This window comes from Cryptomeria japonica, chromosome 5, assembly GCF_030272615.1.
Source record: "Cryptomeria japonica chromosome 5, Sugi_1.0, whole genome shotgun sequence".
Classification (NCBI taxonomy): Eukaryota; Viridiplantae; Streptophyta; class Pinopsida; order Cupressales; family Cupressaceae; genus Cryptomeria; species Cryptomeria japonica.
The window spans coordinates 514,046,328-514,072,434 of record NC_081409.1 but is presented as its reverse complement, the minus strand read 5'-3'; the positions used below and the strand labels follow the sequence as shown (position 1 = coordinate 514,072,434).

Below are 26,107 nucleotides of genomic sequence, written 5' to 3'. Positions count from 1 at the left end.
TTCAGGAATATTTTGTGAAACCTCTTAGTGCAGCCTTTGGACAACATAGAGATTATACTTTGTCTCCTGAAATTAAGAGATTCCTCAGGCCAAAAGACTTTTCTCCAGAGTCTCAGATTGATCATAACTGGGGTGACTGGTATTGCCACCTTAATCATACAGAAATCAGGGTATTTGGGTATGAAGGAAGGCCATACATGCTTCCAATTACAGTGCCAAACAGGGTGGCTAGCCTAGAAATTGTAAGACAATTATCTGCTGTCAGTGCCAAACATCTTACAGATTTTGGTAAACAATCCATTGTGCCAGGGTTATTGGTGTTTTCTGATTTTATTGTTAAAAGTTCCAAAAGTTATCATTTACTTCAAAATAAATTAGATTATTATGGCATGACTCTGGGTGATCCTAGAGAGAACTTTGATCCTGAGGGATATATAAGAGTTGCAAGGGCATCACAGAAACTAAAAGCTGGAATACATGTGGCTCAAATGCCAGACGATCTAATCAAGAACCTTGAAAGGGAAGAGGCCAAGGTTTTGAGAGAAAGAAGCGAAATGACTTGAGAAGCCTTCAAGTGGAAAAGAGCAAGGGGGATGGTGGATGGAGACCTACTTGGAAACCTCCAAGATCCTTTGGAGATAGCCAAAAAACTACTTCAACATGAGGTAGAGATTATGCATAGAGTACCCCCACAGTTCCTTCATTTTATCAACACTGAAAAGGATAGTCAACCATTGGCTCACATGTCACCAAAATCAGCTGCTAGTAGCATCCCTGCTGACTCCCCTAGAGAAGATTATCCCCCTGGTTTTGAAGCAGAGGTAGATGTGGACACTGGTGAATTTAATATTAGAGATGTAGTTGATATAAGGATGACAGAACATGAAGACTTTGTTGCTGATGACGGATTCGCTTCTTCAAGAGAATTCCTTTCATTCTTGTACCAGTACAAAGGGGCTCATGTGGAACGAAGTATGGCTGGGAGACCAGAAGAAGAACAGATGAAAAGGCTACAAGATGAGATAGATACCCTCATGAAAGATATGACCCCTGAGAAAGGGAGGAAAATATTAAAGGAGGCTGGTGTTATCATCTTTTCTGGTTGGGATATAAATTCAGCACTTCTGTTTGATGGATTCTTGAAGAAGCGGGACCTAAATCAACAGGTATTGCCTCAAGAGATAAATAAATTGTTCCTAGGCTCAGGATATGATCCTGATCAAAAAGCTCTCCTACAATGGGCACTGTATCCGAAAGGAAAAAGACCAATTATTGTGGATATTGAAGAAACCTTTGGACACCTTATGATTCATCAGGTGGGAAAGACTAACCCTAGGGTCACTGCTAAATTGAACCTGGATGTAGTCAAATTAAATTTGGATCAGACAGAGTTTTTGGTCAGGGAAAACATTACCTATAAGGGCTTATATGAAAGATCTAAAGAGGAGAATCAAAAGCTACAAGCAAAGATATTACAACTTGAGACAGGAACTCCTTTAAGTGAATATGCTTCATATCCCACAGGACAAAGCTTGGATGATGTCTCTGATGTTCTGTATTGGAAATATCAAGCAGAGAAGGCTGCTAAACAGGTGAGTAATATTCAACAGAAGATGGATAAAATGGTTAATGATATCATTGAACACAGGTTCAATACCATGCTCATCCATGTTGAACATTACTGGAGGGTGTACACCGGGACCATAAAGGCATTAAGAGAGCATGAAAGGTTAAAAGCACGATTGCATGAAGTGATAAACAGTGTTGATGTGATGACGCTAGAGGAGAAAACAGAAGGGACTTCGTATATGGAAAATCATGTTAAATTCGAAGACGTGCTAAAAGGAGACCTTAAAGAATTGGATGATGGGAGCCCTATTGGAATGCCCTCGATTTATAAAGAAGGAGAAGTAATATCTATGGAAGATTTGCGGAATGAACTTATAAGCATCAAGGATCGGGCTCTGTCAAAATTGGATCGAAGCAAAGACATGGCCCCCTACCGTCAACCAGATGATATTCGAATACCTTTCACAGGGAGAAGAATTAAAGAAACAGAGCATCAAGATCAAGACTTTTAAAGAGGATGATTATATTCATCATTTAGGGATTCTTAATCTCTTTTTACTTAAGTTTGTTTGAAATGTTCAAATTGACAATTAGTATTTCGAAAAGACACGTCTTTTCATAAATAACTTTTGCTCTCATATATATATGAGAGAGGTTTCTTGTAATATAAAAAAAAAAAAGATATCGTAGGAACAAGACAATAATGTATGGCAGCCTGTAAGTTTTCTGTTATACGAATTTTGATGGAATACATAATATGATCAGTCGTTTTTTCTTTGCATATGTGCTGTGGATTATTTCATTTTGTTATTGGCAGTCGCTTGTGATATTATCTAAAGGAGATAAGGTTATTCATATTCTTTGAGTGAGATTTATGTTGTATGTTATAAGGTTGAAATAAAAGTTTTGCTTGCGAATTGTAATTGTTCTTTGCAGTGCTTACTTGGATGGTCCCTTAAAGGTAGGGTTAAATTCATTCAAGCAACTTATGATATAGGCATTCAATTGATCTCATAAGAAATAGTAACTGACAAATCCATAAAGGGGTGGGTTTAAAAACTGTCTCACAAGTTCGCACAATAAGTCCTAAGAAAATATAAAGACTCTGTAGCCCAAACAGCAAAGAAGGCACTGGCCATTTATAAATTACACTTATCACTATATTCATCATATGTTATTTTAAAGCAATAGGAGTAATTGAGTAGGAAACATTGAGTAGGTAGGCAGTAGTGTATACATAAATCGAATAGCTTCTACAACAACAATCTTGAACTCATCTGCTATATCTCCATCCTAGGAACTTATGCCATTCTGAGATAGGAGGAAACCAGATCAAGATACTTAATCTGCTATAAAAAGCACTGGTCATTGAAAACAACTAGTGAATAGGTATACCCGCCTAAGTTCTGCAGATCCTAAAGTGAGAGAGTCAGTAACCAAATAGGTTCACTCTATAAGTTGGCCAAGTCAATTGGAGGGTTTGATCATAGGAGTTGGCATTTCCTTAGAACCTATCCAATCTGTTGATTTGAGACCCAACAGACCCCAGTTCGGGGGATGATGTAGTTGAACTTGACTATATACCTACTTCGCCTTCCCAAAGTGATGTTAATGCATTCGAGGCTAATAATCCTCAGGCACAAGGTGAGCCAGATGCAGAGATAAGGGTCGTTGGCTCCGATGAACCTAGAAATCAAGTTGAGGAGGAAGAAATTCCGCCTAATCAAGAGGTTGGTAAGCGTGAGCTTACATAGGGGAGTCGGCATGAATTACAATTGAATAGCGTCGGCAAAGATGACACCACCGTTGAGGGGGAGCAAAAGGAAGATGAGACCTAGGAGCCCAATAAAACTGAAGAGCATCCATCACAAGGGGATACCCGGCAGCTGTTCAGTGAGGTAGGGGAGAACTCAGCTATGAGTAAGGGATTGGATACCGCATCCGTTCCTTCTATGACAGATCAATTGCAGATAGGCAGTGAGCCAACTGAAACCTCCAAGGAACAAAGTGGGAATTTGGCAATAACATCCGGACAGACCATCCTTCAAGACTGGTTAATTGCTCGTGCACAGCGGAAAGCAGCTGTCAAGACACCTATCAACTTGGAGGATATCTTCTCTCGCATAGGAGAGATAAAATCCAAAGGTAAGAAAAAGCCCAAGACCTACTCCCGGATCACTAAGGATGAGCAGAGGAACCACACCATTCATATCGCTACCCTGCCTACAAATAAGCCAACCGATCAGATTGCATTGGCCAATTATAGCATTACAACCATCCCGATAGGGCGAGCCACCAAAGAGAAAGAAAGGGAAGAGTTCAAGGATTCCATGCAGAATATGCTCAAACAACTCGACGAAATGACTGCTGAGAGAGACATGTACCAAGTTCGTGCTGAGCAAGCTGAGGGATACACCAATCACCTGTTGAAACCATTGCAACATGCCCCTAAATCCCATGTTCCCCCATTGGCATTGGCACAAAGGACTACAACCGAGTTTGAAGGAGTACGTGATACTGCCAGGGCCGTTAGGGAATGGATTCGGGACATTAAGGAAAAGGGAGAGCGGGTCATTGAAGACGTAAAGGAAATGGCCCACCACCGAGAGACCATTCTTGTCAAATTGTTTGAAGTAAAGAGGGAGTGTTTTAGGGTTCATGAGGTGCTTGGTACAATTCTTCACCTCATAAGGGCTCTTTTCTGGACCCACACACAGATTCCCACGTTGTCCACTATCTTGGATCCCTATGACATCAACATTTTTAAAGAATGGTACTGGACTGCCAACATGAACAATGACACAAAAGATACCATTAATAAAGAGCAGAAGGAATGCAAGGAAATTTTGAAAAACATGAGGGATCTTGGTGGAAAGATCCTCAGATCAATGGTTCTAGGCTGGAAAAATAGTTTGTCTAATGATCAAGTACAACCAGACTGGGAAGATAGATTGAGAATTGATAAGGTCGCATACTCCATGGAAGACCTAGAATTTGCCAGTGGGTTGCATTCGGACATATTAAGTTGAGGCTCATCGGTCCGACCGGAAGGATGGGTTAAAGCATGTAGATCGCCACTTGGAGGGTATGCCATATAAAATACGCCATCCTCCTATGCCCCAAAGCATGGTGTTGTTCCAGCTATGCATCAAATTTCAGGAATATGTTCGGGCAGAACGTACAGCAGGTCGGGACATCTGGAAGGAATATTTGCACAGTGAGGATGAATTTTTGGAAAAGGGGTCCACAACAGAAAAGGAGAAAGTGCTTTCCTAAAATACAAGTTTCTTTTTAAATCTTAAAAAGCACTTTTCAAACATAAGGTTCATTTCTAACTACCAAAACAGTTGTAAATCTTGAGCTCCGTGCATGTGCACTTTTTGGAGTACCTTTTTGGGTAGTTATTGATTACCTTTTTGGTAGTTATTGTTTCTCCTTTTGTTTTTGCTGATATTTTGCCTCCCATTTATGGGTATGGGCAGTTGTGATAAATGGATGAATCTGGCCCCCTTGTTTAAGTTTAAATCTTGGCCATTCATCCATTTCTGGGAATTCTATATAAAGGAGTTTGTTCCTCCTTTGTTGTAGGCAGAAAATAAAGATTGTTGCAAAAACTCTGGCGAAATATATACAGGATTTAATGGATGTTAAAGTTGTCTTTGTTTTATTGTGAGTGCATGGTCCTCTTCTCCATTTATTTCATATTTCTGCAACTGTATTTACTTTCAGACAGTTATTTATGCATGTATTTGATGGAAAATCTTGGTTCATACCATTAGGAAATAGTTGATTATTGTTTCCTCTGCATGGTTAGTATGAGCCCCCCCTTTTGTGCTAAGTTCGATCATTAGATTTGGATGAATGGGTGTAAGATTCTATTGTTCGTATCTAATAAACTTGAAAATTCAAAAATCCTTAGATGATTGCACTGGTTTTTACCTAGTTGTGCTAATTGGCTGGCAAAGTAATTTCTAGTTATTTTAAGACTTCTGTCCATGTGTTGAGATATGTTGTCTTAGTTAAAATTAGTTAGTTGTTCTTATTCACTCTTTATCCTTATCCCTCCTTTTTTTCCTTTTTTCATTAAAGAAACCCTCCAGTCGAGCTGAAATAACATCAATTATGAGAAAATCAGATGATATAGGACTGTAAAACTTTAGGAAACCTGTACGAAACCAATTCCATCTAACCGTAAGTCCCCTTTGTGTTTCCAGCAAAACACATCAACTACTAAGCTATCCTGCAGTCAAGACCTGACAACCGAAACATTGAGGTCATCCCCATTGATCAATTAACACAGCATTAGGGATTTCCTTATCTCAAGAGAGGATAGGATTCTTAGCATTTCTATTTTGCGTTGGCCGGATGGAGTTGTAGTTCCGCGACTTTAGACATGTCAACACAAAGTCATTGTAAATTTTTGAGCTCCGTGCAAGTGCACTTTTTGGAGCAGCTTTATGTTTGATAGTTGGTAGTTATTAGTTAGTTGGTGGTTGGTGGTGATATTTTGTTATCTATTAGTGGGTATCTGGGCCATTTGTAAAGTCAAATCCTAGCCATTCATCCATTTTTGAGAATCTATATAAGGGATAGTCCCTTCCTTCTTTTTAGGGAGAAATCTTGGATTGTTGCAGAAACTCTGCATAAATATATTCAAACTTAATGAAGATTAAAGTTGTTACTGTTTCATGTGAGTGCATGGTCTATTTCTTCACTCTTTGAATTTATGTTATGCATTTTCTTGTACAAAAATAATATGTGCAAGTTGATATATGATAGAAATCTTAGTTCATACCATTAAGGATTGGCTGATTGCCAGTTCCTTTGCATGGTTAGTCTGAACTCACTAGTATGCTTAGTTCGGTTATTAAACATGGAATGTATGAATGTCTTAAATTCAGCGTTTATGTTTAAAAGCATGAAAATTTGTTTCCCCTTTGGAGATTGCATCAATTTTATCTAGTTGTGTGAATTACTAGCGAAATAAAATTTGATTATTGCAAGGTTTCTGTCTATCAACTTGAATGTGTTATTTTTAGGTAGAAGTAATTAGCAGCCTCCTTCCCCTTTTTCCTCTTTTTTTCTTTTTTTTTTTTAAATCTGAAAGTAAAGTATCCATGGCAGCATCAAACATACTGTAGGATCGGATGAATCAATTCATAGAGTCTAGGGGAAATCTCATCTGAGACCTTTCGAGCCAAATCCATCCACAAACATCAGTCCTCTTTGTGTTTCCAGCAAAACACATCAAATTGTTGAGCTATCATGTAGTCAAGACCTGACAACCAAAACATTGAGTTCACGCCCACATGATCAAACCAAACAGCATTAGGGATTTCCTTATTTCAAGAGAGGATAGGATACTCAACATTCTATTTTGCATTGATCCGAGAGAGTTGTAGCAATACGACTTTCGACACGTCAACAAGTGGTTACTATTTTTTGGTGATCATGGGTTGAATTATATGTTGGGGAGCTGTTTTTTATGAAGCAATTTTAATTTTCTGAATGAGCAGTTTCTACATGGTATACGTGGGAGCTCTCTTTGAAAATACGACTTTATGAAGGAAAGGATATATACGATTTTGAGTGCACACTTTTTTTTTGGTTCGAAGGTGTGCATACTGAGAGCGGTCTTCATTGTTTTCACTGAACGTCTTGAGTCTTCATATATACGACATGTGAAAACTGAATACGTGTAAGTAAGAAAGGAATTGTGGTTGCAGCAATTGTGGTTTGCATTCGAGTCTTCCTGTAGGTGGCAGCTTAACTCAATCTTTATGATGTATTGCAGCCAACAAAGATCAAATTTCTGAAGTAAAGTTTTTGTATGAAGGTGCCCTGTTTTTCAGTGGGTGCAATTTCCTTGTTCTAAAAGGAAGATTGATAAATGCTTTCATTTTGACGGTATTATTGAGGTGGTAATATTAAAGATTTGAACTCAGGAAATCCTTTGATATAGATGGGATGTGTCTTAGAATTTTGAGGTGAATGATTGGAAGGTTGTGGGCGTGATGAAAAGTGTTTAGTGTTGTTAAATGGAGTATTAAAAATACCTCTGTTTTCTTTAAGTGGTGGGTGCTATTGTTGAATCAGAGATATGTTCAAAAGTTGATGCTCATCTTTCCGAGTGCTGGTTGGAATCTGATTAGTTGATATATTTCTCAATGTATGAGAGTTGGTGCTCTCATAGAGGCTGGAGCCTCTGCCCCAAAAATATGAGTTGAATAGAGATTGGTGTCTCACTTTCATTGGGTTGGTGCTCAATTTGTATTCAGGGTTGTAGCCTTTTGGGTTGGTGCCCTTTTTATCTAATAGAAGAAACTTCTATGCCATGATTTTTCACCCAAAAGGCTTTTTCCACGAGAAAAATTATGTGTTGTTATTTCTGAGCTTTGCATGCATTTCTATATCTTTGTTTCAGTTTGTTTCAAGAGTTATAAGTTTTTTTTTTTTAAATTTGCAATACTGATTCACCCCCCTATATCTTTGTTTCAGTTTGTTTCAAGAGTTTTTTTTTTTTTTTTAAATTTGCAATACTGATTCACCCCCTCCTCCTCTCAGTATTGCTTGTGTGATTTTCACCAGATGTCAAACTACCTGAGATCAGAGACAAGCTTCCAAAATTTGGTGGTACACGGTCTGAATCAGCAGATAAACACTTACAGCAGTTCAGTAATTTGATGGATGACTATGAGATAGATCATGAAGATGTATTCATGAGGCTCTTTGTGCAATCCTTGAACAATGATGCAAGAGAATGGTTTTCAGATTTACAACCATGTTCAATTAGGTCCTCAAATCAATTTTTAATGGGCAGTTTGGTGAAAGAATATCTGAGTTTTCAATGATCAAAGATTTATGAGTCTTCAAATTGAAGAGGGTGAATTGGTCCCAGCTTTCAACCTCAGATTCATGAAGACACTAAAGAGAATTCCTGAGAACGTAAGACCTCATGATGCACTGGCACTATTCATTTACTTGGGTGCATTTGGTAGGAAGATGAGTTACAGATTAAGAAGTGAGAATCCAGAAAGTTTGCACGAGGCACTTGAAATTGCAATGACTATTGAAAAGGTTGCAAACTACAGAATGAGTGTGAGACTCAAGCCTGAGAAAAGAACTCCATATGCAAACAAACAAAGTAACTCAGAGGTAATTGATGGAATCCCAGATGATTACCAGTATGCAGTTCCAGCTTGTGCTTCATTTCATAATGCTGGTCACATTTCACATGATGCAATATTTGAGACAAGAGGTGATGCAATGTGCATAAATGAAGTGGATATGCTCCAAATGGTGGTCATACCTCAAGCACCCATTCAAAATTATGCATGTGGGTAATATGTATACATACATAAATGACAATACAACTCAATATGGTCTTGTTGATTCAAGTCAAGTAACACCTACTGACAAAAATCAGATCGAGCCTCCGACTTATTATCAGCAATATGCTAATGTTGTTAAATCCATGTCATGCGTTCAAGCGTTGATTGATAATAAATCAAGGGTACTTGTGGAGAATGAAGATATAGCTTTAACAGAAGCTCAATGGCAACCACATAGTGATGGTGATTCAAATGGAATGTCCAAGGCTATGGGTGTCAGTGAGATGTTTCCTTTGATGGCGAATGGACAAGAAGCACATAATATTGGTCATGTGCATGCAAATGCTAATGACTTTGTTGATAATGAACCAAATACCCGTGATTATACTAATGTGACTTTGTCTCATGACTGGAATCATGTTATTGGCTGTCCTAATGACCACAATATTAATTGTGAATCAGATTTAGAGTCCCTTGCAGCATATGAAATTGATGGTGACCTAAGCAATGCTGATGGTCTTACTAATGGACAATCAGTTGGAAACATCAACAAGTTGTAGATGAAATTTATGATTTCTAATTTTCATTGATATCAAAACTTGAACTTAATACATATTCAGAGGTTGTTGTTTTGTGGTCTATGATATGTATTGAACTCAAATATATTCAAAGTTGTACTTGTTTTTAGGTCTATGATATGTATTTAACTCAAACTTTAATTTATATATAATGGAAATCAGTAATATGTTCTACAAATTCAGTGTATATGTGTGTTTTTAAAGAATATTTTAAGAAAATATATATTTTCAAATGTTCGATAAATTTGCTGAGTTATTACTGATACTTTCCTGAGTTTTTGTCGTGTCCTGAGATTTTAAAAATTCTAGGCCAAAAGAGTTATTGCCAAGTTCGAGCTTTTCAACTATGGTATGACCTGCTTCTTTATGCTTTTTTAATTTCCTCAAGTGTATAGTCTACAAAAATGGATAATAGCAACCCAAACAGCAGATAAATTATATCAAAATACTATGGCCTGGCATGGAGGAATGGTACAGCCAATCATGAAATAACTTTTTAAATTGCCTCAAGGGATCTCAACAATCTCAATACAAATAAAATAAACATCTGCAACTAAAGACATCAAACACATCCATATTTGCAAACTAAAATATGAAGCTTCAATCTGAAGCACAATAGTAATCTCTATTTGAAACCACACTAGCCAACTAGGCTGGTTTTCATCCTTGAAAACAAGCAACTCCATGAAGGTTTTTGTCCTCAAGAAGCTTTGGAAGAACTCAGGTTCTCTCCAGCAGCATCACAACAACATTTAGAAGTCTAAACTCTCAAATAAGCCCTCAACCTCATTTTATAATATTTTTGAAGGGAAACAATTTTAAAATATAATAATTTATTTTTCCCTCACAAAGACCTTTTAATAAAATTAATATTATTTTTCAAGTGCAAAGTCCCCCAACCCTTGGTGTCCAACTTAAAACATATCTTAAACAGTTTTTAACAAGCTATTACACTAAGTTGTCGCTTTATTGTTTTCCAAAATTAGACAACTAAGTGAATAATTAAATAATTAACCCAAGTTGCAGAAAGCACTGAAATGGCATAGAAATTAAATTGTGATCATACCAACATGATATTGAAGACTTAGGACGATGATCAAAGGCAACAGGATGACTTATGTCATGCCCCCACTAGAATTAACTTCCAAAGTAGATCGCAAATGAACCAACGTAATTTTCTACCACCAATATGTAGCCAATAATTATAGCGATTAAAGGAAATAAGGATGGCAGTCGATGGAGATCATGTTTTTAAAAAAAGAGACATTAGTTTCATACTAGCGCTTAGGATTATACATAGTTAAATTAGCATTCAATTATTAATTACTAAAGGCAATGATTGTACAAAGGGGTGTTTAAATTAAAATAATATTATAATTACCAAGGGCAGCGATTTATGGAAGGATTGTGACTCCTTCCAACCATAAGATATTAAAGGTAAATCATTTCAATGAGAGGAGTATCAATTGTGAATGAATATTATGTGACTTTATAGGTAAATATTACAGCCAAAGAGGATGAAAACTATCCAAGAAAATTAAGTGACTTAAGGACAAAAACCATTACTTCTCCTATCAAGTTACTGGACAAAAACCCATAACCTGTCAAGATATCAATGACAAACATTAAAGGCAAAATAGCTGCAATCAGGAAGGAAAATTATAGTAGAAAATAAAGAGAAGTCTATTTTCATAATTAGGTCGAAGTAATAAATCTGAATATATTAATAAATTCATAATTTTTTATTTAAGTTATATTTATGAATATGAATACAATCATCATTTTTAAGTTAGAAATACGAAAATGTTCTAAAAAGGGACATTACAACTTAAAATAGCATGCTCCTCCAAGAAGTTTGGGGAGCTCCCAATAAGCCATAAATCGATTCTAAAAGCGTCACAAAGCTCATCAAGACCAACTGAGCTCACTGCCAAGAACCAAAGTCATTGTTAACAACCTTGAGCACTCCAAGAAGTTTGGAGTTCTGCCCAACTCACCAAGTAACTTACAGGAAAACTTGGAAATTGGGCTAACTGCTCACAAATCAATTTTACTTAAAATGGGTACATAACATTTGACAACCACACTAGCTATTCATTTGCTACCCCAGATTTCTGGTTCTTCTACTACTGAGAGGAACTGACCTACTAATAATTTCATCCAGTCTACTAAGAGGAACGAACTTACCTCTAGGAAGGTTGAGAAGCTTGTAGTTGTACATAGCACCTTGCACCTCATTGACTACAAGATGAATAAGTACAAGGATAGTCCAGCGGTTCAATGAAATGTAGAGCTTCAGAAGCCAACATAGATTAATGATGATGTAGCACAAACAAGGTTGATTGGTATTTTTAAGGAGGAGCTTGACCTTGAGGAGTCTAGCAATTCAAGTGATGAGGGGTTCAGTGTGGACATTGGGAATGAGTGATGATTAAAGGCATTAAGTGAATGGTTAATCTTATTTGAATATTTTAACGTAATCATCATTTTGAATATAATATAAATATATTGATATTCAGCATTTTCATTGTTCTACGAAATATGTTTGTGTCTTTCAAAGTTTAATTTGTTATTCCTTATAAATTTTTAAGTACTATATATTTATATTTTTAGTTTTATCTTTTGAGAGTGAGCCTCTATAGAATCCACAAATTAATTTTTAAAAAAAACCAATATTATTGAAGAAAACTTCTTATTTTTCCATTGCTAATAATATTTTCAACAAAACAGAAAAGTTCCCACGAAACATAAAATAATGACATTAATGGCTAATGAGAGAAGTTCTGAAATGATCAGCCCAAGCTTCAGACAATATTAGAAATCCAATAACGTGTCAAAGATAAGTCAAGAACTCTCTCATTTCTGTTCAACTGGATAAACACGATCTCCAGAATCTTGTATATATACATTCATTTCACAACCTCACAGTGCGTCTTGCATCCCAAGAATAAGATGTTCCAATTTGTGGATACAACAAAACCAAACCTCTCTTAAATTTTATAAAATTTGTTTATTAATTTAGCTTTCTTTCAAGCAAGAGCTACACGAGTGAAAAAATGGGCATGGAAGACTGAAAGAAAGCAGCTTCACACATTCTATTCTCCATGGACTAATCAAAATATTGGCACCTCCAATAATGTATCAAAGTTTAGTGCACAAAATTATTAAAAGAATCAAAATGCACTCGTGGAGGACTCCTAAATATTTAGCATTAAACTCAGTTCAAAAGGTCTGTCTTTAAATCACAACAATAGAATATATGCAGGTAAGTTAAAGAACCAAACCTCTCGAACACTAAGAGCTGCACCACCCCTAGAATCGCCATCAAGCTTAGTCAATATGGCACCAGTGATTCCAATCTCAAGATTAAATGCCGCCACCAAAGCTAATATTGCAAGTAACAATTTAGTTGTAAGAGATTACCAATTAACTTTCATACTATTAGCACCTTCAGTAATTAATTTAACAAGCAAACTGAGGTGAGAATAACAAAATATAGATTCTTTCCACCAAGAAAATCTTAAAAAGGAAAAATATCAATTGAAAGTAACATGCATAGTTTACTTTTTCTTTTATTTAGATGTAGCAACCAGTTATAATTGCTAACAGAAAATTCCAGTTCCAAGGTTATATGGAGGAACTTCCCACAAATATTTAATATGACAAAACTCAAAATGTAACATCTGTTGTTACATACGTTTCCTTATACTTTCAGCTAATCCACATATGCAATCCTGGTGAATACATATGCTATATTGGTATTTTAACAATAGTTATTTCTTTATAAATCATTATATCCATGTTATTAGTAGTATTATTTAGTCAAAGATTAAAAAGGAAAAACTTAAAAAATTGGTGGACTGTCAGAAATTGGAAGTTGGGAGTTGCAAACATTAAATATCTTGATAATTTTTTTAACCAATAAATATAGGCTTCTGCCTTCTGTTAAGTTAAAATGTTCATTCAGAAATAGGATCATATCAGTTGGTAGCAAAGCCTGCAGAGTCTAAAACATTCTCCTCCCTCAAACCTTCAACATTCGGTACCAGATCTTGTCTACCACTGATCTTTGGTTGTTTGTAGCGACAACATAAAAGTGGTCATATGCAGCTAAGTGGCAGTTCATTTCTCTACAAGATCAGGTCTTATATAGATCTGTTTTGCTGCCCCTTTTTGAAGCTTGTCTGTATAAGCAGTGTAAATTCAGAAATATGCATCCAAGACTGCTCATTTTATTCATGAGCATCTCCTGAAATAATCCCTGCTCATTGTTTTGTTTGCATATCAAAATCAGATCTAGCAGATTTGATGTGTTACAGCACATCCATTTCATGGATTTTGTGCAGAATTATATTACCATTGTGCTTTTTTGCACAGAGAGATAAGGTAATAAGTACAGGAAAATAAAAAGAAAACAAAAAAATAACAGTTTATAGCAGACAGTTAAATCACTATCAGCGTGCAGACTTGCTGAGTGATCCCTTTTTGCACTTAAGTGCATTCAAGGTTCCAGGGCAGAAAAGTACCTGTTATCTGTCTAACATTAAATCTCTTTTCCCCCCTACATCTTGTGTCAGCATCTATCAGTAAGAAGAGGTTTTTCTATAATACTTAAGAAAATTTTCTAATGTCTGTATTCCTGTTCAAAAGTGCTTCCTGTAAATTTTCCCTAAGAATTTTCTTTTTATTTTGGATCAAATTAATGCCTTGTGGAGCAAGCCTTGAACAAATCATGATGAAAAGGAATCTTTAAATACCCAAATTTCACAAACTTTCTAAGTTTTTACTTCTTGTCGGCCATTTTGAGTTTCTTCAAACCTTATTGACATTTTCATGAGTTTGCTACACCCTAAACCCCGACAAGTTTTTCTTGAAAACCCTGTTAGCATCTTTCCTAGTTCCCAAACTTCCTAACTCCCTGATAAGTAGTCTATACTTCCATTCGTCAATCCTTTCAAAGGTTCTGAAACTTCTCAAAGTGCCAAAAAACAAAGCATAGGAGATTCTCAAGGTTCATGAACCTTTCAAGTCAGCAATAAAGTTCATTTCAAACTCAAAGTTCTGATTGAAGTGTGAAAAGAAGTTGGTGTTGACTGGTTGATGAGTTCACAAAATTGCCAAAATGCCAACAAAGGTTCCAAGTTGATAATAAGCTCTGCCAAAAGAAGTTTCAAACAGGATGTGCCAATGAGTTCGAAGTTTCTTGAAATCAACAACAAGGTTTCAAATTTTTCAAATTTTCTAACGATTGTCAAAAGTAACATAATTTAAAGTTTAAACTCACAATGGAACATAGACATTTCGGAGAGTTTCAAAACTTTCTAAATCACCAATAAAGTTCGGCATAGCTCAAAACCACCGATCAACTTAGAGACTAATGTTATAGAAGGAGTTTGTGGGCTCATTTGTTATTCAAACGAAGGAGACTTGTGTGACCTAAAAGCCATTATTGCTACCAATTCTTTCCAAGATTTCAAGTAATAATTATGAAGCACTTACAAATGAATTTCAAGAAACACTTGTAGACGACTTAAAAAAAGAGGTTATATATAGGAGATGATTTTGTAAAGAAGGGGGCGTTTCAAATGACCAAACCATTCACAATTTCAAACTGCCAATTGTTTTCCATTATTTGGTCATTTGAAATTGTGAATGGTACTCATCCCATACAAGACTAAGAATGGATGCATTCTTAGGGTCTACATCCCCATTGCAGCTGGAGAAAATCATTCTTATCCCTTTATTTAAGAGGGACCTTGTGTGGCTTAGAAACAAAGGATTACAAGAAGGCTGTGCCATGATGGTTTTGATGTTTAAACAGTTTTGTGTTGTATTGGATACCCTTTGGAACCTTGAACTTGGTATCTTTGGCAGTCATTTGACTATCATGGTGCTCTTTGGAGTTTTATACTTTATTATTTTGGTGCTACGGTTGCTCTTTTGAGCACATATGTAGCATATTTTGTAAACTTTACCCCATTTTTTTAATAAGCTTGATATTTTCTAGATCCTTCCGAATTCATATTGCTTACTATCCTCACAAAAATAGCAAAAACAAAACCAGATATATGCAACTGCCCAGGGACAATTTTCTCTTTTACTGAGCCAAATCTACCAAAACCAAAAACTCCAGTTTAGGGTTGGTATCCAAAATATAAAGAAACATCAGACACATAATTATGTCCTTGGGCTGAAATTTTTTTAGGCTGCCCTGGTACACATAAGATTTTCTAGTGAATACTGCAACATCTTCCTTTCAAAGCCATGTTTGATTCCTTATTAGATATACATAATCCATTGTCCAGAATGGACAAATCCTCTTGGTATATGACCCAGGTATAGTCGTGAGTCATCTTAGACACAGCTGCTACAAAGTATAGGTCGTATTAAACAAAAATTCATAAATCAGGCACATAATTATGTCCTTGGGCTGAAATTTTCTTAGACTGCCCTGGTACATGTAAGATTTTCTAGAGAGTACTGCAACATCTTCCTTTCACAGCCATGTTTAAACTCCTTAACAGATATGCATATCCATTTGTCCAGAATGGATATAATCCTATTGGTATATGACCCAAGTACACTAGTGAGTCATCTTGGACACAGATGATACAATTACAAAATATAGGTCTTATTAAACGAAAATTCAAATATCAGACACATAATTATGTCCTTGGGCTGAAATTTTCATAGGCTGCCCTGGTACATGTAAGATTTTCCAGAGAATACTGCAACATCTTCCTTTCACAGCCATGTTAGGACTCCTTAGATATGCATATCCATTTGTCCAAAATGGATAAAATCCTCTTGGTATATGACCCAGGTACAATTATGAGTCAGCTTAGACACAGACAATACAAACCATAGATCAGGAACTCACAAGGGCTCCGCAAGTCCCGAGCCAAGTGACCCTAGGCGAGTCCCTGGCACCCAAACTCAAACTCGGCTGAGTATTAGCAAGCCTAGCCAAGTTAGGTGAACTTGTTGGACTCGCCAAGTCCAAGTGGGTCCCAACTCCTAGACTCAGACGGCGACGATAGCGTAAAATGCAACAAAAAAACATAAAAAAAAGGTTTTAAGTTGGTTTTTTCGTTCTATTTTATCTTTACAACCCTAAAAGCAAGTTCATTTCATTGTGTTGGCGAAACAGGGGGAGAAAGAGGATTGTGAGGAAAATAAGAGTTCATTGTAGGGCAACCAGTAAGGAGGTAGACCAAAAATCCATCAACAAATCGCATTCAGGCAGCTTCATACTCACATTTGGTGCATTGAGAGCTCTCTACCAACAATTGGAAAGAGGTTGCATTTCATTTCAAGTTTGTTCTAAGAGGTGAGATTGTTTTTTATTGGGTTTTTTGTGTTTTCTAAGCAAAAATTTCATTGTTTTTTCCTTGTCACATTTCAGTTCATTTCCTTTCAAAGAAAGAACAAACCGTACATTATTTTTTAGTACAAACCATACATTTTTTTTATATTAGTTTAATAAAATTATAAATGACAATTCACAAATGTTTTTTTTTTTGTAATTATGTCTTATTGCAGCGGCCTTGAGTTTTCGAAATCATATTTTTCACAATGTCTACTCCTAGAACCCCAGCTAGAAAGGACCCGGCTTGGAAACATACGAAAAAAATTCCCGAGCCAAAAAAAGAAGAGGCAAAATGTAAATATTGCAAAACAATTTTTCATGGAGGCATTGATAGATTGAAATACCATCTTGCCCACATACCCAGCCATGATGCTGAATTGTGCACCCTAGCACCTCTTGAGGCTATTCGTGAGGTGCAAGTGCAATTAGAAACATTTGAAATACAAAACGAAATGAAGTAGAGACAAAGGGAGGAGTTGGTGGTGTTGGATAGGCTTCTTCCATGCCTCCATTTCGTCCTAGTGCTAGTGCTTGTGCTAGTGTTGATGCTACTGCTAGTGTTGGTGTTGATGCTAGTGCTAGTGGTAATGGCAATATTATCATTGGTCCTAGAATTTGTAAACCTAGGATGAATTCATATTATGTGCCACACACTACTCTCGGTGCCCAACCATCACTTGAGAGCATGGGTTGGAACAAGGAGGTACATGATGCAACTAGACATACAATTGGCCAATTTTGGTACTATTGCACCATTCCATTATTTGCAGCCAAGTAATTCTTTTTTATTTGATTGTTTTAAAATTTATCGTTTGATTCTTTGTCTAATGAATTTTTATATTTAGATGTATGTCGAATTCAATTATTCAAATTTAAAGTGAAACTCTCCATTTTAAAATACTTATATAATTTAATTTATTTGTGACATGTGTTAGGTGTCCTTATTGGCAAAACATGGTTGATGCCATAACTATTTGTGGGGTGGGGTTCAAAGCCCCTACTGAAGATGACTTAAGGGGCCCAATTTTGGTAGAAACGGTGGCTGATGTAAAAGCCACAATAGAGGAGCAGCACTTGCTATGGAGCAAAAAGGGTTGAACCATTATGACCCAAAGTTTTAAAACTCGGACTCGCCACAGACTCGGCAAACCAAAAATTTGGACTCGGACTCGGACTCGTGAAAGACTCGCGAAAGACTCGGCAAGGACTCAACAAAAAACAAACCGTAGTTTTACAAAAAAAAAACATAAAGAAATTAATGCATTTAGAGAACATAAGAGCCATAATTGAAACATTGCACATGTCATATGATCTACGAACACACAATATTTTGAAATTTCATCATTCATACTCATAGTTTCAACTCTAAAATGTATAATAGCAGCATAAGTTTATAAATGTTTACAAAATTACATATAATGATATGTCCAACTCCAAAAGTGAAAAACAACAATGAACAAACTAAAGAGAAGACTACATCTTCCTCTTTGTATTTCTCCTAATATAGCTCAATTTTTCTGATTTTATCTTCTTTCCTCTCCTCCTTCAAACCCTACGAACCTGTTATAACCAAGCAAAAATGCCAAATGAGGGGGAAAAAAAAAAAATGAGTTTTATTGCTTGAATGGCATGTTTTCTGGGCTACGCGGGTCCATATGAAAGACTCGCAAGTCCAAGCAAAAGACTCACCTCGCGAGTCCTTGGCGAGTCGACTCATGGCTCCCAAGACTCGCGAGTCCGTGGCGAGTCCACGAGTCTAATATGACCGATGGTTGGACTGATAGAAGAAATAGGAAGCAACCGAATTTTCTCGTTTCTTCACAAGTGATTGAATTATACTTCCCTCAATGCATTGAATAATTTGGATTTAATTTAGTGATTAATGACTTTAAATTAATGATTTATTAAATCATTGATTTTGCTTCATTTTCAGGTGGCACCATGTTCCTCAAGTCAATTGATGCTTCAGCACATTCAAAAAATGCTACATTCCTTTGTGAGGTTATAGAGGAAGTCATTCTTGAGGTAGGCGAGGAGAATGTAGTTCAAGTGGTGACCGATAATGTAGCGAATCATGTTGTTGCAGGTAGACTTTTAATGGAGAGGCACCCAATTATATTTTGGTCTCCATGTGCTGCCCATTGCCTTGATCTCATATTGGAGGATCTTGGCAAACTTCCATAGATCAGAACATAGTTCAAAAACTCTACGGAGCGCCAAGACTCACGAGCAAGGTTACCAGGAGACTGGGATACTTGGAGACTCCGGAGATTGGTACCTGTACTGGTACAACTAATTTTCAAAAATAGGAGATGGGATACTTGGAGATGCCAATTTTTTTTAAATATAATTTAATAATTTCCAAAGCATATCATAAAAGAGAACTTTGAAAACAAGAACAATGGTAAAGTTTAACATTAACTTTAAAATTGAACAAAAATTGAAATTAAAATTGCTTATATTGTTAATACCATAGCCAGTCTAAATTGCTTAGTGAAAGTAAGGTAATATAGATGTTGAGCACACTCAATATTGTCAGCTAAATAGTAAAGGCAATTTCTCTTTAGACTATTACAGTGATAAAAAATCAATCTTCTCAAAAAGCCTACAATATCAATCGATCCGATCACTATAACTTTCCATGGATTTTGGTTTTCCTGCGAAACAGTTTCCTTATTAGTCATTTCCCTACAACTTTGCTATGCTGCAAGCTTAGCTTATTTTTTTGCCTTTTTTTAACTGCATTTTGCCCTAAGTTTTTTAGGAGACATCATTTTTTGGTCAGGAGACTTCGGAGATGGCAGCCAAAAGCACCTTATACGTCAAGAAGTTTCCAGAGACGTCTCCGGTACCGATACGAGTCTCCTAGTAACTATGCTCGCGAGTCCGTTGGCGGGCCAAGTCGACTTGCCATGAAATCACGAGCCAAGTCTAGGCGAGTCCATTTAATAGGCTTGCGATTTTTTGCACTGGACTCGACGCGAATCTAATATCGAGACTCACAAGTCCTTCATCATGACTCTTAGCGTTTGCTGGAAACGCACAATCAGACTTAAAACGCTTTTATTTTCACTTTTTCTCATTTCAATCATTTATTATTGCTCAAAACAGGTTTGTAGGGTTTGAAGAAGGTGAAGAAGCAAGATCAATGCAGCAAAAGAGATCTAGGTAAAGGATTTTTCTTCTCTTTTTTTTCATTTCCATCGATTGAAAATAAATAAAAATCTTGAAAAAATGGGGATATGCTAGCAAAAAAATTCCATTTCCCTTCCTAACTTATTTCCTTGTATTTTTATCTTGTTTTTTAATACTATTTCTTTCAAACAATTCATTATCATTTTTCTGTTGATTTCCCACAAAACCCTACTAATTTTTTATTTTTTTCATGTTAAAACAACAATGTGAAGTTCAACTCCAAGGGCAGCCCCAAAGCCAAGAAGACAAAAAGACAAAGCATGGAAGTATGGGATACGGGGAAATAAAAAGGGAGAGGTCACTTGTATCGAATGTGGCAAATGGATGACAGGTGGAATCAATAGATTAAAATACCACCTTGCAAAAATACCTAGACAAAATGTGGAGCTACGCTGTAATATTCCCCTTAATTTTTTTTTTTATTTTTCAATGAGAATTACAAAGCAAACACCATAACCTGTTAAGGTTAGAGAAATAATCCAAATAACTGAAAGGGAACCCTTCCACCTTTTGTTCACCGAGAGCCCAATCTGGGAGGGTGAGAGCATACTGTGTTCCGGGGATCGTTAGCACCATAAACCAAATTGAAATTACAATGCACGGGCGGCAAGCCAGCCCCTTCTGCTTATCCAGCAGGATAGAAGCTAAACTTCTTGGCAGTAAACTAGCCAAGGAAAACAACAAGAAACTTAAACTCAATCACTGTACTGCGTGTTTCAGTGGGAGGACATTACAGAAAGCTATCACTCTACCGCATATTTCAACGGGAGGACAATACATAAAACTTATCACTCGACCACTTATTCAGTGGGAGGACTGAGTTACAAATACCAAAAAATAGTGGCAAGCCTGCCTCTTCCACTTGTTCAGCGGGTATGCTTACAGTCCAGAATTGGTTGACAGTACTACTATTCAACCTTACACAATATAGGAAAGATAGAATTGAAGAAGAATGTTGATCATAGAAGATATTATCACCAAACCAGCTCAACACCAACTTCCTAAAATCTGATATAAATAACAGCAGGCTGGAAATGCATAACCAGCAGCACCAAATCACACTAAAATGCTTCCAACTCTCGCCAAACTCACTCAACACACCCCAAAACTCACCCAAACTAACACTAAGAACCAAGCGACTAAGAACAAACTGAAATAGAGCTTCTAAACATCCCAAAATACCAAGCACGCATCCCAAAGCACTCCCCAAAACCCACGCCCAAGATGGGAAGTACAATTTGCAATATAAATTCAAATACTCCAAATTAAAGGTTGCAAACTTACAAAACACATTGCCTACAGCATAGAAGTTGTTCGAGCCAATACCCAGAATGATAGGTCGCACAGGCAGGGAGGTAGGATCGAAACTTCGCTTCCGCCACACGGGAACCAGCAACACTGAAAAATTACAGCAGCAAACCAACTCTCTCAAACCCACACATGCAAACCACAAGATCACCACGAAATCCACACAAACGGCCTCAGCTAGGAGTGATGTCTCACACTCGAAACTACAATGGAAAAGTCTAGGAGGTTTTCACCTTTGAAGTAGTCTGGAATCAATCTGACAGCATAACATTATATTTTCTTTTGATAACCAAATGAGGAGCCAAACACCTGTATTTATAGATTTTCAAGTCTGAAATTCAAATTCAACTCCCACCAAATCCACCTCTCCAATTTGCATTTCATTTCCCATGGTGGACCCAAGTATGGCATCCCCCCTAAGTCAAACCCATACCTAGCAAAGGAGACCACAATTTTTGGCATAAAATATACTTTGTCACATAAAATAAATTCTCCTTATTCATTTTGGCATCCCCCTTCATGGCACAAATAATTCACCTAGGTAGACTTAGGATAACTCATATTATGCACAATTCCCAATATCATTAATCAGTAATAAAATAATTAAATATTAAACCTTAGGAAGGAAATAATATTTAATTGCATAATTTATAACTCCAATACTGATTATCAACAAAATCCAGGATGAAGCTGAGCAATGAAGACCACTGAACTGTGCTGGATCAGGACCAAGTCCAAGACTGTCAAAAATAGAAATGCCCAAACTGCCACTTACTAAAAATAATAAGTCATGAAATATTGCTCTAAAAATCATGATCTTTGCACCCAGAGAAAGAGCTTGGAAAGCCCAATAAAACTGCACCATCTAGACAGCCAAACCCTAACTTACTAAAAATAGTAAGTTCACATTTCGCCAAAGAGTTAACTGCATGTTATACCATACTAGAGTTCATAGAAAACCTAGAAGGAAATCACAAGCAGGACTGAAGAATTCCCTCCTGACTAACCCTGACAAGCTCGAGCAGAACTCCACAGAAGATGGAAACCCTAATTCTCCTTTCCACATAGTCTACGAGTCTCCGGAATAGGCCAATGGACCTGAATGCATCATCACTAAGAAGAGGACATTACATATGCCCCAAAACAACTTCAAAGATTATTAGAGAGATGAAGGTCCTTCTTGTTGAGTATGATATGCAAAAAGAAGAAAGGCAAAAAACAAAAGAAGCCATAGCAGCTACAATGAATCCAAATGTGTCACTATCCACTTCGGGTCCCCTTGGTCGCAGAAGTCAAAGCTTCCATCAACCACATTCATCTATTGCTAACGGTTGAGGCTAGTGAGACTCCTCTTACATCAGACCCAAATTACTTTGTTCCACACAATGTTCCAAGAGCACAACCTTCACTTGAAGGTACCAGATGGAATAAAGAAAAACACGAGCAAACAAGGATAGCAGCAGCAAATTTTTGGTATTACAATAATTTACCTTTCAATGCAGCGAACAGCCCATATTGGGAAGGTTTGGTTAGTGCATTTACAGTTGTAAGCAAAGGATTTAAGGCCCTAACAGATAGAGACTTCAATGGACCATTACTAGAGCAAGCCATAAAAAAATACATAGGTTGTGGTTGATGATCAAAAAGGATTTTGGAGGAGAAAAGGATGCAGCATTTTATCAGATGAATGGACAGATGGGCGGAATAGGACTCTCCTCAGCTTCTTGGTGGCTTCTAATAGTGCAATGGTATTCATAAAGTCTATTGATGCCTCACATGAAATCAAAAAAGTTGAAACTTTGTGCAATTTATTAAATGGGGTGATCAGGATATTGGAGTTGAGAATGTTGCCCAAATTATCATAGACAACACAGTTGCATATGCAGCTGCAAGTAGAATTCTTATGGAGAGGCATCGTACAATTACATGGAGTACTTGTGCTGCAAATTGCTTGGACTTTTTGTTGGAGGACATTGGGAAGATTGGATGGGTGAAAAGGGTGGTTGAAGATGCTAAAAATGTCACCAAATTCATCTATAACCATACTTGAGTCCTTTCTTTGATGAGAAAACACACACATGACAAGGACCTTGTGCGAGCAGCCTTGTGCGAGCAGGAGTGATGCAATTTGCTAGCCACTTCCTCACATTGCAAAGCATTCTTGGTATCATTCCTCATCTTAAAAAAAGGTTTGTGTCTGATGCTTGGTTAGAGTCTGCATACTCCAAAAGAGCTATAGTGGAGAAGATTGTAAATATTGTTTTTGATAAAGGGTTCAACAAAAGTGGAGAGGAGTTGATCGGGGTAAGTAACAAACACAAACACAAACATAAACTTTATACAAGATAATCTATTTGCTGTTTTTTTTTTTGGAGGGGTTAATTTTATAATAATTTAAAATTTGTTTTCAATTTTTTAGGTGACAGAACCTTTGGTAGGGTTCGTCGTATGGTGGATGCAGAGGGCATGCCAATGGGTTTCATTTATGAGGCCATGGATAGGGCCAAAGAGGCCAGTTCACATTACTATGGCGGAAATACAAGAAAATATGAAATTTTTTAGTGCATCATTGATCATAGATAGACAAACCAACTCCACCAACTAATACATACCTTGGCCTACTTCTTGAACCTGAAATTCTACACCTCTGATTCATTTAGGGCTAATGAGGAGGTCATGGCAAGTTCTTGATGAATTGGAGGTGAGATTTGACATTTGCTAAATCTTATTTATGAATTTGGAAATGTTCATTATTCAAGATCTACAAGGGTGCAGAGGGGAGACTCTTCTTTTCACAAGCAATTGATAGGAGAGAAAAACAACTAGGTAAAAAATTTAGTTCAATATTACAAAAAAAATAAAAATTACAAACCTGATTGTTAAATTTTTTACTCAATTCTCATATTTCTAAACAATTTTTTGTAGATTTAGGGTGGGAGAATTATGGTGCTAGCACGCCTAATCTTCAAAAGATAGCCATCCATGTTTTGTCCCAGCCATGTAGTGCTTCTAGGTGTGAACGAAATTGGAGTTTATTTGAGAACATTCACATGAAGAAGAGAAAAAGGTTGACCCAAAAGCGCCTCAATGATCTTGTCTTCATTCAATACAACCTTCACCTTCGCACTAGAAAGGTGGAGAGTGTTTCCCATGAGGCCATTGACTTGAATGAAATTGATCCATATGGTGATTGGACCATCAATGAACCAAATGATCGTGATGATGTCCTCCTTACTGAAGAAAATCTTACAGAATTAGAGAGAGAAGTAGTAGAAGAAGCAAAAGCAGCAGCATTGGATAAAATGGAGGAGGACAAAAACGGGGACTTTGATGTTGAAGAAGAAGAATCAACTCATCATTTAGATACCTCAACATCTACTAGTTCAAGGCCTAAAAAAGTGAGTTATATTAGGAGAGGAAAGAGGAAGATGTAGTCTTTAGTTTGTTGTTTTTCACATTTGGACATATCATTTTATGTAATTTTGTAAACATTTATAAACTTATGCTGCTGTTATACATTTTAAAGTTTGAAACTATGAGTATGAATGATGAAATTTCAAATATTGAGTGTTTGGAGATCATATGACATGTAACGTTTCAATTATGGCTCTTATGTTCTCTAAATGCATTAATTTCTTTTTTTTATTTAGTAAAAATACGGTTTTCTTTTTTGCGGAGTCCAAGTTGGAGTCCAATTTTTGGGCTGCCGAGTCCGCAGTCAATCCGAGTTTTCCGACTATGGATCAGAACATGTGTCGATGCAGCCAGAAATATTTACAAATTTGCGTACAATCATGCATGGGTCATTAGCCTAATGAGGCAACAGACAGGGCAAAGGGAGTTGGCTCGTCTTGGCATCACTAGATTTGCCACTAATTTCATCACGTTACAATTAATGATTCAGTCAAAGGAAACTTTGAGGCGTGTGTTTGTTGGTGAGTAGTGGACTTCCTCATCCTATGCTACAACCACTGTAGGGATTGATGTGGCAAATTGCATTTTTGATGAGCCAACCTTTTGAGCACCTTGTGTAGAGATTGTCAAGGTAAAATTTAATTCTATATTATGTTTTAAATTTTATTCATTTTTTTTTTATTTGCTTATTTTCGTTCACACTTACGTTAAGTTATTGTTTCACTACATTTGCAATTCATCGAGTTCTTGGTAGTTCTCCTATGAGTTGCAAATGGAGATTTCCCGCAATGAGCTACATATATAGGAGCATGGATAGGGCCAAGGAGGCCATTAAAAACGCCAATGGAGGAGATGAGAGTAAGTATCGTCCCATTTGGGAGATCATTGACAAGAGATAGCACCTCTAGCTTCACAAGCCCCTCCGTGCAACAGCTTATTTCCTCAATCTAGCATTCCAATTCCACCCTGATTTCAAGGCGGATGAGGAGGTTTGTAATGGGCTCTACTCAGTGATAGTAGATGCCGCCTAGTAATACCAGCCATATAGTCCACAAGAGGACTTTTCTACTGCCCAAGGAGATTTCTTTTCTTGTCAAATATGCAAAGAAAATCAGACAAAATTGCAGCCAGGTAAAAATATATTCAAGGGCATAATTTAAGTTTAAAAATGTAATAAAAATTTTCCTCATTTTATATTATTATTGTATGTTGGAACTTGAAACTTAAAGTTGGAAATGAGATTGATTTTTTTATTTTTCCCATCTTAGATAGATGGTAGCAAATGTTTGGTGCTAAAACACCAAATGTTCAAAGGATAGCTGTTCACATATTAAGGCAACCAT

General features: G+C 36.7%; 1 protein-coding gene across 1 annotated transcript in view; it reads right to left on the bottom strand.

The window, feature by feature from the left end:
- The window catches only part of LOC131064871 (signal recognition particle subunit SRP54, chloroplastic), a 213,632-nt gene that overhangs the window by 117,470 nt on the left and 70,055 nt on the right, over window positions 1–26,107 (bottom strand). The window contains exon 8 of the mRNA XM_057999170.2: window positions 12,763–12,863. Within this exon, the coding sequence (XP_057855153.1) occupies window positions 12,763–12,863 (101 nt within the window). The remainder of the gene's footprint in view (window positions 1–12,762; window positions 12,864–26,107) is intronic.